The sequence below is a fragment of the Aquarana catesbeiana genome, linkage group LG04 (assembly GCF_042186555.1).
Source record: "Aquarana catesbeiana isolate 2022-GZ linkage group LG04, ASM4218655v1, whole genome shotgun sequence".
NCBI lineage: Eukaryota > Metazoa > Chordata > Amphibia > Anura > Ranidae > Aquarana > Aquarana catesbeiana.
Window position 1 is genome coordinate 322,967,286 of NC_133327.1, and position 13,833 is coordinate 322,981,118.

The 13,833-nt window shown below is 41.8% G+C and overlaps 1 protein-coding gene across 1 annotated transcript in view; it reads right to left on the reverse strand.

Moving 5' to 3' along the window:
* IBTK (inhibitor of Bruton tyrosine kinase) overlaps positions 1-13,833 on the reverse strand; it is a 164,125-nt gene that overhangs the window by 138,527 nt on the left and 11,765 nt on the right. Inside the window, exon 2 of the mRNA XM_073626859.1 lies at positions 7,471-8,175. Coding sequence (XP_073482960.1) covers positions 7,471-7,791 — 321 coding nt within the window. The 5' untranslated portion in view covers positions 7,792-8,175. The remainder of the gene's footprint in view (positions 1-7,470; positions 8,176-13,833) is intronic.

Genomic DNA, 13,833 nt, shown 5'->3' on the forward strand with positions numbered 1-13,833 from the left:
CTAGCATTCAACAAAAAACAAACAAAAATTTGTCTAATAATCTGATCGTGTGTACCCAGCTTTACACTACTCAATTCCTGTTTCCGGAGAATCTGACTGAATGCTAGCAATGCCCAAAGGTCTTCATTTAGTCAATTTCTTACATGAGGTCCAACTTAATAACACAAACAGTAATGTTGAAAGGCAATTACATATCACTATAAATATTTCTATTTCTAAAATAACTAACACCATGTAAACAGTATTGGGTACACAGTCAAAAATGCAAAACCTAATTGAAAGTCTATAGGACCGCAGCTAAAACACACGCAAATCGTGGATATCGACACGCTGCAGCCAAACTGCAACTGTGAACCTGGCCAGGAACTAACATACTCTAAGGGTCAGTTCACACCAGATGCAGTTCTGTGTGTTTTTTTTCTGCACTAAAAATGCATGCACAATGCTTTCCATGTATTCCAATGGCTCTAGTTCACACCATGCAGTCAGTTTCCGGTGCAGAAACTGACCGGAAACTGACTGCATGGTGTGAACTAGAGCCATTGGAATACATGGAAAAAACATTGTGCATTCATTTTGTGCAGAAAACAAAGCACACGGAACTGCGTCTGGTGTGAACTAGCACTAAGTGAGCATTTATTATGCGAGCCTCCTTAACCACTTCAGCCCCGGACCATTTGGCTGCCTAAAGACCAGAGGACTTTTTCCAATTTGGCACTGCGTTGCTTTAACTGCTAATTGCGCGGTCATGCAATACTGTACCCAAATGAAATTTGCGTCCTTTTCTTCCCACAAATAGAGCTTTCTTTTGATGGTATTTGGTCACCTCTGCCGTTTTTATTTTTTGCGCTATAAACGGAAAAAGACCGAAAATTTTGAAAAAAAATGATATTTTCTACTTTTTGTTTTAAAAAAAATCCAACAAACTCAATTTTAGTCATACATTTAGGCCAAAATGTATTCAGCCACATGTCTTTGGTAAAAAAAATGTCAATAAGCGTATATTTATTGGTTTGCGCAAAAGTTATAGCGTCTACAAACTAGGGTACATTTTCTGTAATTTACACAGCTTTTAGTTTATGACTGCCTATGTCATTTCTTGAGGTGCTAAAATGGCAGGGCAGTACAAAACCCCACCAAATGACCCCATTTTGGAAAGTAGACACCCCAAGGAAATTGCTGAGAGGCATGTTGAGCCCATTGAATATTATTTTTTTTTGTTCCAAGTGATTGAATAATGACAAAAAAAAAAAAAATTACAAAAAGTCGTCATTAAATGATATATTGCTCACACAGGCCATGGGCATATGTGGAATTTCAACCCAAAATACATTTAGCTGCTTCTCCTGAGTACGGGGATACCACATGTGTGGGACTTTTTGGGAGCCTAGCCACGTACGGGGCCCCGAAAACCAATCACCGCCTTCAGGATTTCTAAGGGTGTAAATTTTTGATTTCACTCTTCACTGCCTATCACAGTTTCGGAGGCCATGGAATGCCCAGATGGCACAAAACCCCCCAAATGACCCCATTTTGGAAAGTAGACACCCCAAGCTATTTGCTGAGAGGCATGGTGAGTATTTTGCAGCTCTCATTTGTTTTTGAAAATGAAGAAAGACAAGAAAAAAAATTTTTTTTTCTTTATTCAATTTTCAAAACTTTGTGACAAAAAGTGAGGTCTGCAAAATACTCACTATACCTCTCAGCAAATAGCTTGGGGTGTCTACTTTCCAAAATGGGGTCATCTGGGGGGGTTTTGTGCCACCTGGGCATTCCATGGCCTCCGAAACTGTGATAAGTAGTGAAGAGTGAAATCAAAAATTTACACCCTTAGAAAGCCTGAAGGTGGTGCTTGGTTTTCGGGGTCCCGTACGCGGCTAGGCTCCCAAAAAGTCTCACACATGTGGTATCCCCGTACTCAGGAAAAGCAACAGAATGTATTTTGGGGTGTAATTTCACATATTCCCATGGCATGTTTGAGCAATATATCATTTAGTGACAACTTTGTGCAAAAAAAAAAAAAAAAATTTGTCTCTTTCCCGCAACTTGTGTCACAATATAAAATATTCCATGGACTCGACATGCCTCTCAGCAAATAGCTTGGGGTGTCTACTTTCCGAAATGGGGTCATTTGGGGGGGGGGTTTGAACTGTCCTGGCATTTTATGCACAACATTTAGAAGCTTATGTCACACATCACCCACTCTTCTAACCACTTGAAGACAAAGCCCTTTCTGACACTTTTTGTTTACATGAAAAAAAATTTTTTTTTTTGCAAGAAAATTATTTTGAACCCCCAAACATTATATATTTTTTAAAGCAAATGCCCTACAGATTAAAATGGTGGGTGTTTCATTTTTTTTTTTCAAACAGTATTTGCGCAGCCATTTTTCAAATGCATTTTTTGGGGAAAAAACACCCCCTTTTTTTAATTTTAATGCACTAAAACACACTATATTGCCCAAATGTTTAATGCAATAAAAAAGATGATCTTAGGCCGAGTACATGGATACCAAACATGACATGCTTTAAAATTGCGCACAAACGTGCAGTGGCGACAAACTAAATACATTTTTAAAAGCCTTTAAAAGCCTTTACAGGTTACCACTTTAGATTTACAGAGGAGGACTACTGCTAAAATTACTGCCCTTGATCTGACCTTCGCGGTGATACCTCACATGCATGGTGCAATTGCTGTTTACATTTGACGCCAGACTGACGCTTGCGTTCGCCTTTGCGTGAGAGCAGGGGGGGACAGGGGTGCTTTTTTTTTGTTTTCTTTATTTTTTTTGCTTTTTTATCTTATTTTTAAACTGTTCCTTTCTTTTTTTTTTTAATCATTTTTATTGTTATTTTAGGGAATGTAAATATCCCCTATGATAGCAATAGGTAGTGACAGGTACTCTTTTTGAAAAAATTGGGGTCTATTAGACCCTAGATCTCTCCTCTGCCCTCAAAGCATCTGACCACACCAAGATCGGTGTGATAAAATGCTTTCCCAATGGCGCTGTTTACATCCGGCGAAATCTAAGTCATGAAATGCTCATAGCTTCCAGTTTCTTAGGCCATAGAGATGTTTGGAGCCACTCTGGTCTCTGATCAGCTCTATGGTCAGCTGGCTGAATCACCGGCTACATTCTCAGGTTCCCTGTTGAGACAGGAGAGCCAGAGAAAAACACAGAAGACGGTGGGGGGGGGGGGGACACATTCCCTCCCACTGCTTGTAAAAGCAGTCTAGAGGCTAATTAGCCGCTAGGATTGCTTTTACATGAAAGCCGACCGCTGGCTGAAAAGAATGATACCAAGATGATACCTAAACCTGCAGGCATCATTCTGGTATAACCATTCAAAGTCGTGAATGGCGTACCTGAAGACAAAAAAATGGTTAACAATAAAACAGTAAACGGTAAAGTATAAAAAATTGCATACCTGAAAAGCAAACATGATAAAACATAATAACAATAAAACATTGCAGAATAGAATACAGTAAAAAAGAGCAGAACAATAGAGAGAGAATAGAGAGAGAGAAACCAATAAAACGACAACTATTTTTTTTAAGTTTATATATTTTTTTTTTTACACTTTTTTTTATAACTGTAACCGGTTCCAGGTTCGGGTCTCTCAAAATGTGATGGCATCTTGGGAGACCCTGTGAAAATGTGCCTAGTCTGTGCAATGCTGTACCCTACGCTAATACTCAACTAGTGAATGGTAGCGTTCAAAACATTCACCAATGCAAAGACCAGGATTGTCAGGACAGGAGGGACAATAATAGTGGGTGTCACGCCTATATCCGCGCTTGCTGCAGACACGACATCTTTTTTGGGGGGGTTCCTTGGGTAGGGGTACTCGGGAGGACATAAAGAAAATGCCTCTCATGCAGCCAACTCCATTTGGTTGGGGATGTGAATGGGGGAAGTACGGGCGCTGCAGAAGTGGTGGGTTCCCAATTAGGATTGGCGAATGCAGCAGGAAGGGCACTATGGGCACGACGGGCCTGTGTTTGTCTTCTTCATGGTGGCAGCGGGACACTACTTGTGCTTGCCACCTCACCAGCTTGAACTGCACTTATGGGACTCGCCACGTCACCAAGTGTTACTGCAGTGCTGGTTTGACTACGACCGGGGTGTACTAGGCCGCTGGTGCTTGCCAGTTCACCTAAAAAACGCTACCAAAAAAACTGTTAGCGATCGCAGGGATCAGGCCTGACTCTGCAAACGCTGCAGTTATGTGTTTAGTGTTTTGTAAGTGACAGTGATCGATCGATACTGCACTTGGGTGGGCTGGGCTGGGCCGGGCCGGGCGGAGGGGCAAAACACAGGTGCTAGCAGTTATCTGGGCAGATCCCGCTAACACTGCGTTTTTGGGAACCCTAAACTGCTGGGGACGCTAGTATAGATCTGATCGGATCAGATATTGATCCGTTCAGATACTATACCACTAAGGGAGCTGTACGGTGCGTGCGTGGGTGTTAGCGGTACTGGCGCTAACCTGACGCTGCCTGGGGCTGGTGCTTGCCAGTTCACCAAAATGCTACCAAAAAAACTGTTAGCGATCGCAGGGATCAGGCCTGACTCTGCAAACGCTGCAGTTATGCGTTTAGTATTTTGTAAGTGACAGTGATCGATCGATCGATACTGGACTTGGGTGGGCTGGGCTGGGCGGAGGGGCAAACCGCAGGTGCTAGCAGGTATCTGGGCTGATCCCGCTAACACTGCGTTTTTGGGAACCCTAAACTGCTGGGGATGCTAGTATAGATCTGATCGGATCAGATATTGATCCGTACAGATACTATACCACTAAGGGAGGCGTATGCTGTGTGCGTGGGTGTTAGCGGTACTGGCGCTAATCTGACGCTGCCTGGGGCGACGCATATCACCGCCGGGCGATCAGGGGGCTAAACCTTTATTCGGTAATAAACGGCGGGTGCCCTGACACTATAAAAAATAAACGAACTAACCAGCGTCACCCGTAACGGTTATACGGTGATCAGTGGTGAAAGGGTTAACTAGGGGGCAATCAAGGGGTTAAAACATTTATTAGGTAGTATATGGGGGTCCCTGTCGCTATAAAACGCTGACGGCGAACCTAAATATTTACTTCCCTAACTAGCGTAACCAGTGACACTAATACAGCGATCAGAAAAATGATCGCTTAGCGACACTGGCGACGGGGGCTGATCAAGGGGTTAAAACTTTATTAGGGGGGTATTCTAGACCTACAGGGGGCTAATACTAACTGCCCTACCACACTGTCACAAACTGACACCATGCAGTAATCAGAAAAAAAAAAAAAAACTGCTTGGTGTCAGTGTGACAGGGGGGGGCGGGGTGATCAGGGGGGGGAAATCGGGGGGTAAAGGGGGGGTTTTTTGTGTGCCTGGCATGTTCTACTGTGTGTGTGTAGTGTTTTCACTCACATTTCAGTCTTCTCTCCTTGGCGCCAGAACGGAAAATACCGAGCCGAGGAGGAGATGACATAATTTCCTCTGCCTCTGTGTACTACACAGAGGCAGGGGAAGATTCTCATTGTCTGGGAGCGATCGCGAGGGGGGGGGCCACGAATGGATGGCCTCCCCCTCATCTCTGATCGCTGCCAGACCAAAGGCGACCGCCTCGGGCACCTGGGGGTTGCGATCGGACCCCCCGCCCGCAGGAAAGCAATCACGTACCAGGTACGTGATTTTGCCTGCCCGTGCCATTCTGCCGCAGTATATCTGCGTGAGGCAAGTGGTTAATCTCTCATGACAGGGTACCTTTGAACACATACCCCCTCCCTGTGCTTATGCAGAAACACTTTCAGCTCTACCTATAGACAAAGATTTCAGTATACTTGTTTAGCCTCATCTGTAGAGCAGTCTGGCCACTACAAGCAAGACTTCTCAGCCTGCAGCAGATCCCTCTAAAGAAACGTTGTCAGCTCATTAAGAAATACTACTGTATGTAGTCATGTTATGACACAATTCCCCATAAACGTTTACTGTACAAAATAAGGTCCACTGGCATGGACCATAGGGTGAGTACATGGATTGAAAACTGACTACAAGGATGAGTTCAGAGGGTGATGATAAATGGGGAGTACTAGGAATGGTCAGGGGTGAGTAGTGGGGTCCCCCAGGGTTCTGTGCTGGGACCAATCATATTTAATTTGTTCATAAAGACCTGGAGGATGGGGTAAACAGTTCAGTCTCTGTATTTGTGGACAATACTAAGCTAGCATTAAACAGCTATGATGTTTAATGTAGAAAAATGTAAAATAATGCATTTGGGTGGCAAAAATATGAATGCAATCTATTCACTGGGGGGAGAACCTCTGGGGAAATCTAGGATGGAAAAGGACCTGGGGGTCCTAGTAGATGATAGGCTCAGCAATGGCATGCAATGCCAAGCTGCTGCTAACAAAGCAAACTGAATATTGGCATGCATTAAAAAGTGGATTAACTTCAGAGATAAAACGATAATTCTCCTGCTTTACAAAACTCTGGTCCGGCCTCACCTGGAGTATGCTGTCCAGTTCTGGGCACCAGTCCTCAGGAAGGGTGTGCTGGAAATGGAGCGAGTACAAAGAAGGGCAACAAAGCTAATAAAAGGGTCTGGAGGATATTAGTTATGAGGAAAGGTTGCGAGCACTGAACTTATTCTCCCTGGAGAAGAGACGCTGAGAGGGGATATGATTTCAATTTATAAATACCGTACTGGTGACCCCACAATAGGGATAAAACTTTTTTGTGGAAGGGAGTTTAACAAGACAAGTGGCCACTCATTAAAATTAGAAAAAAAATAGGTTTAACCTTAAATTACGTAGAGGGTTCTTTACTGTAAGAGCGGCAAGGATATGGAATTCCCTTCCACAGGCGGTGGTCTCAGCAGGGAGCATAGATAGTTCCAAAAAAACTATTAGATAAGCACATGAATGACCGCAACATACAGGGATATACAATGTAATACTGATATATAATCACACACATAGGTTGGACTTGATGGACTTTTTTCAACCTCACCTACTATGTAACTATGTATGCTTTACAGTAGTGGTCTCCAAACTGCGGCCCTTTGCTTGCCTTTACCTGGCCCTGAGGCATTCCTGCCACTGACACCAACATTGGGTCATAATTCCTGCCACTGACACCAACAATGGGGCACTATTTCTTCCACTGACACCAATGATGGGGCATAATTCCTGCCACTGACAATAAAAAACGGGTACTTCTCCTCCCACTGACACCAAATATTTCTACCCAAATACCAAAGATCAGGCATTGTTTACTCCCACTGGGCATAGTCCGGCATCCTAAAGTCTAAAGGACAGTAAATTGGCCCTTTCTTTAAAATGTTTGGAGACCTCTGCTTTATAGTATTAATAATTACATACTGTATTTAATACTGAATTTACAAATGAAAATGTCCTTCAAATAAAAAGCAAGAGACAATAATCTTTAGATCACTTAAGGGTTTTTTTAAAAATACATTACCTTTAAGAGGGACAATGCACAATCGATATGCCCATAAAAGATGCTTCTGTGCAATGCTGTCCACCCAGATTCTTTGTCTTTGACCGACAAGTCTACCCCTTTTGACACCAACCAATCCAAAGCTTCTTTCTTTCCACATGATGCGGCAATGTGAAGAGCGTTGCGACCATATTCATCTCTTAACGTAGTGGCATTGCAGCAGTAAAAGCAAAGGAAAGCCTTAATTTGTTTCCCGCTTCCTCGGGTCACTACCGAGATCACATCCAAAGCATGCTGCAGAGAGCGGCACCGTGTCGTACATTCTGGCCATGCCAAATCCATTTTTGGGGAAAAAAATCTTCAAAAAAAAAAAACTACTGAAAATAATTGCTAATTTGCAAATTCCAAAAGTACACATCAGCCACACAACAAAAAAACAAAACTCCTTCATTTGCGAGTGTCAAAATAAAACACCGTCTCCTTCATTCACAAGCATCAAAACTCCTTTGGCACTATATTATATATAATAAATATTTATACAAATGTAAACCAGCCAATGCTGTTTAACAACTATACAAAAATATATTTGTGCTCTATATTTCTCTGTTTTTAAGTTCCTGCCATGAGTCCAATACAAAAGAGAGGCAGTTGGGTCAGAGGGAGGGGAGTTCCCCCCCGCTCTGAAGACGTTTCTTCTTCTTAAAATTCCATGATTGCAAAGGGGCCCTAAAGAGACAAAATAATATATATTAATAATAAACAAAAACAATGAAAATTGTTAAGCAGCTTTCATAATGTACAGCTGAAGGAAAAAAGCAGGCAAAAACAAAATCCTTTTCTTTTCCAATTTACGACACACATTATATAATCATAAATCTTTGGATGCAGGGCTGGTCCTTGTACACATCAGTGTTCCCTGTGTAATACGTTAGCTGTATCCTGAAGTTAGAGCCTCTCCTAAGCTTATGTCCCTAGGGGAGTCTCAACTCTGCTTCCGGACATAAGTCTGAGGTCTACAATGACCTTTTCAGCACTGTATGAACACCTACCTGCCTTGTGTAGGGCCTTTGTCAACCACAACTACTTTGCCATTCTCTTCCCAATTCAGACAATACTGTTGACCTATTTAATCAAATTAAAACTGAACAAACCCTTCTATACTTTACCGCCAAGGAACCTGCCAGTTTTGTTCACTTCAATCAGCCAACGATCTGCTAAGAACACCACTTACTTGAATTTCCTTCACACAATTCCTTCACAGTATTCAAAAGGGATTACAGGTTCACCTTATTTGCTAATTGAATCATTTAGTATATCAAGAGAGTTACCGTAATTGGGAGAGATTTAGGTGTGGCGCTGTTCATATAAGATATGTTCCTTTCAATGTTATTTAGAATAAACTTAGATGTACTATAAGGATTGGAGTGATCTAAGGTGACTGATGCTAACAATTGACATCATAAATAGAGAATAAATGATATACAAAGCTAAAAATTATTAGCAAATATCTGAAGTGATGAGTGTTTGATCTTCTTGTGTGCTGCAACTTTTAAATAAAATCTTAAAGTGATAGGTGCTTCAAATACATATGTGTTACAACCCCTACATTAGATATATAACAATCAAAATAGTGCAGTACATATATGTAGTTGCAGTCTTTCAAACAGTATACTAGAAAGTTTGTTGCAAAAAAAAATAAACAAAATAAATATATTGAATATATATTCCCAAATAAAGTGACTGGTGCTCTTCTGTCTATAGTGCTGGTGCTCTTTATGGTGCCCCTTTTGGAATTGCACTCACCGAACTGTCTCACCCCACACAGGGGTATTGCGCAGCTCTCTATGGATCCTCGTTGTATTTAATTCTGATACGATCCTCTGTGTTCCTCATTAACCCCACCCTACGCGTTTCATCACTGATGAAGTCTTCAATGATGAAACGCGTAGGGTGGAGTTGCTGATCGTCTTTGCGTCACTTCCGGTCAGGGCTGTGGATCCTGTATCATCCCGGCTGCTTTATATTTTAACTTGCTTATCATATACAGTGTAAATATGAGTATATCTCCACTGTTTTTTTGATACAATAAAGTTTTTAAAGCGGTACTATGCTATGGGCACTTTCTTCTTCCATATATGAGGAACACAGAGGATCCTATCAGAATTAAATACACAGAGGATTCAGAGTGCTGCACAGTGGCATATACTGTGAACGCGCAATACCCGTGTAGGGTGAGTGCAATTCCAAAAGGGGCACCATTAAGAGCGCCGGCACTATAGATGGAAGAGCACATGAAAAGTCACTATTTTGAAGAGCACCAGTCACTTTATTTGGGAATATATATTTAACCACTTGCTTACCAGGCCAATTCTGACATTTCTCTCCTACATGTAAAAATCATAATTTTTTTGCTAGAACATTACATAGAACCCCCAAACATTATATATTTTTTTTAGCAAACTCCCTAGAGAATATAATGGCGGTCATTGCAACTTTTTATCTCGCACGGTATTTGCGCAGCAATTTTTCGAATGGGTTTTTTTGGGAAAAAAAAAACAAAACAGTTTTGTGCTTAAAAAAAAATAAAAATAATACAGTAAAGTTAGCCCAATGTTTTTGCATAATGAGAATGATGAAGCTACACCGAGTAAATAGATACCCAATATGTCACGATTCAAAATTGCACATGCTCGTGGAATGGCGCCAAACTTCGCTACTTAAAAATCCCCTTAGGCGACGCTTTAAAAATTTTTAATGGTTACATGTTTTGAGTTACACAGGAGGTCTAGAAATAAAATGATTGCTCTCACTCTAACGTTCGCGACAATACCTCACATGTGTGGTTTGAACATTGTTTTCATATGTGGGAGGGACTTACGTATGCGTTCGCTTCTGCGTGCGAGCTCAATGGGACAGGGGCGCTTTAAAATTTTTAATTTTTTTTTATTGTTAATTTTACTTTATTTACTGGGAAGCCTGAAATTAAAAAAAAAAAAATAAATAAATATATCACTGCTTCCCAGCTGAAGCCGCAATTTTTTTTTTTAATACAGAGGCCGGGCGTGACGTCATAACATCGCGCCCGGCCTCCAAACGATCATAGAGACTCCAGCGACCATCTGGTCCACCGGAAATCTCTATGGTAAACACCCGGGGCTGGCGGATCCTGTGATAGACTCATAGCGGTGAGTCGGTACAAGCACCAGAGGGCGGCGGGGGGGGGGGGGCACGTCCCCTCTCGCCTCCCATAAGAATGATCAAGCAGCGGAACAGCCGCTATGATCGTTCTTATGGTGCGCAGATTCACCGGCTCTAAAAGACGTAGCTACAGGCATCACTCAGCTATCCCCGCTCAAAGCCAAGGACCTCATTTGGCGTACAGCGGGCGGGAAGCAGTTAATATATTTATTTATTTTTTTTTTGCAACAACCTTTCTAGTATACTGTTTGAAAGACTGCAACCACATATATGTACTGCACTATTTTGGTTGTTATATATCTAATGCAGGGGTTGTAACACATATGTATTTGAAGCACCTATCACTTTAAGGTTTTATTTAAACGTTGAAGCACACAAGAAAAACCAAACACTCATCACTTCAGATATTTGCTAATAATTTTTAGCTTTGTATATCATTTATTCTCTATTTATGATGTCAATTGTTAGCAACAGTCACCTTAGATCACTCCAATCCTTATAGTACATCTAAGTTTATTTCTAAATCATATTGAAAGGCACAGATCTTATATGAACAGCTCCACACCTACATCTCTCCCAATTAACCCTTGTACTCCACCCAGGTGGCTGTATCTGTAGGGGCAGCAGTTCTTTGTTTTCTCAAACCCATTGCGTGGAACCACCAACAACACATTTTAACCAATTTAGTATATCAACCCCATGGTCAAAAGTCAAACACCACAGCTAAACTTTAATCACTTAATATATTTTTTTCAAAAATTTTTTTTACACAAAATTACCAAAATATTTTGCATGGTGTTACATTTGACTTACATTGTAAGTTAGTAACAATATAACAGAAGTTATGAGTAGCAGTATGTCCCGGTTCACACTTGTGCGATGCGGGAACCAGAGTGAGATTTCTGTGCGGGTTCCCGCATCACATCTCAATCTCTCTACTCTCCGTGGGTGTCAATGTAAAGTTAATGACACCCCCAAATTGGTTTGCAGATCACAGTGCAAACTGTAAATTTGGACAGTAATCAGATCGCACTGAACACCCATGCGATCCGATTCCAGTGCGGACCAAAAAAAGGGTCCTGCACCATTTTGGTGCGAATGCGATGCGATTTCAGCCATACAATGAGGTGTGATTCACATGCAATGTCTGGCATCACATTAGTGTGAACCCAGCCTCAATTAACTTATTTCTTGCTTTACTTTGTGCTGTCCATTTTAGACACATTTGTCTATAGATATACAGAGGCCTACACCTAGGTATACTTTTTTTCCTTTGGACCCCTATGGATAAATCTAGTATAGAAGGAGAAAGTGAATTTAATAAGTTTTCTCCAACTCTAACAGCAGACCCATTATCTTCACTTCAGGCTTTTCATGACTGTATCAATTGTACATAAATCAGTGTTTTTATCCACGTGCTAGTGATCATGTGACTGCACAGCTCTGGGTGCTGAGTGGCTGCTGCAACTGACAGGAGGAGACTCCAACATCCAGAGCATAGGCGCTGGCAGGGTGATGTCAGGGCTCAGGGAATTCCTCACCACGAGCTGTGTGGTCACATAATTACTAGAAACAGATTAATCTCTTGACCACCGGAAGGTTTTACTCCCTTCATGACCAGGGCATTTTTGCTGTTCGCCATTGTGCTACTTTAACTGGCAATTGCTTGGTCATGCAACACTGTTCATAAATGAAATTGTTAATTTCTGTGTTGTGATTGGACAGAGCCAATCAGCAAGTCTGAACCATAAATCATTAGCCGTCTTTGGTTATCCCCCAATCCCCTCCCCCTTTTGATTCATTATAGCTCTGAGTCATAAGTGACCTCACAGTGGATGCTCTTCTGGTTGAAAAATGGCACCCATCTTTTAAAAAAATTAAGTTGCCTGTCACTATACAACAGCTGTTTGTTGGTAATATTTTTGACACTATAGAACTCCACAGAAAAAGTTGTTCCAAAAGTAACATGTTGATCTGCAGCAGAATCAGTTACCTTGTGTCTTCTATTTAAAAGGCTAGTTCAGGTTCTGTTGCAGGCAATATTCCTACCCCACTGAATCAACCAGTGAGCATAGCCCCTCTCTTGTAATCTTTTCTCTGGCTTTTACCTCAAATAAAATATCAGTGGAGCAATTTCTCCTGGCCTGTATAAACATCCCCACTGTTATAGATTTCTTTAGATTACTTTCACACTGAGGCGGTTTTCAGTGCCTCCCATTCATTCTTTTCACACTGGAGCGGTGCGCTTGCGGGACGTTACAAAAAGTCCTGCAAGCAGCATCTTTGGGGCAGTTTGGGAGCGCTGTAAATAGCAATGACTGACAAAACTGCAATGAATGGGCAGCGCTTCCAATGCACCGCAAAGCGGGTCTTTTTTTTTTTTTTTTTTAAAGTGGTTTAAACCCTTAAGATCCACTTTTTGCTACAGGTAAGCCTATAATAACGCTTACCTGTAGCTACCCTAGATATCTCCTAAACCTGCACGGCACATACGTTGCTTCAGTGAGTGTGCCATTACCGGTGGCTCCCGCGTGCATGTGTGGGAGTGACGTCATGGTGGCTCCAGCCAATCATAGCTCCAGAGCCTGCGATACCCGGAAGTAACTCCGAGAGCTCGATCTCAGGTGAGTATTACATAATGAGCTAGTATGCTATGCATACTAGCTCATTATGCCTTTGCAGGTCTTTTTCTTTCCAACCACTTTAAGGCCACGTTGTCACATGACCTTAAAAAAAAAAAAAAGCGGCCTGCTAGCGCCCGAAAAAGCAGCTAAAGCACGGCAAAAACTACCGCCGCTTTAGTGGCACTGCAGTGTGCAAAGGGCCTTAGTGTGCAATGGTTGACAACTCAAGGCCAATACCATGGAATTACCTGCACATGTTTTATAAAAAAGTACAGGTATAAAACTTGGTCTGTTTCTGCATCTCCCACTAGTGTCACATTCAAAAAATGAATGGTTGTATAATCCCACTCATGTAAGGATTGCAAATTCAGGTCATTATTATTTAAAAAACCCACAAAGTTATGCAGATGCTCCCTGCACCCCTTCCACACTAACAATAAATCATCAATGAACCTTCCATATGTGGTTCCTAAAGTGAAGTTAAAGTTCAGCTCAGTTTACATTCTGGCACAGTGCCTGTGTGCCTGAATGAATAAACTTCTGCACATGTGCAGAAGTGATG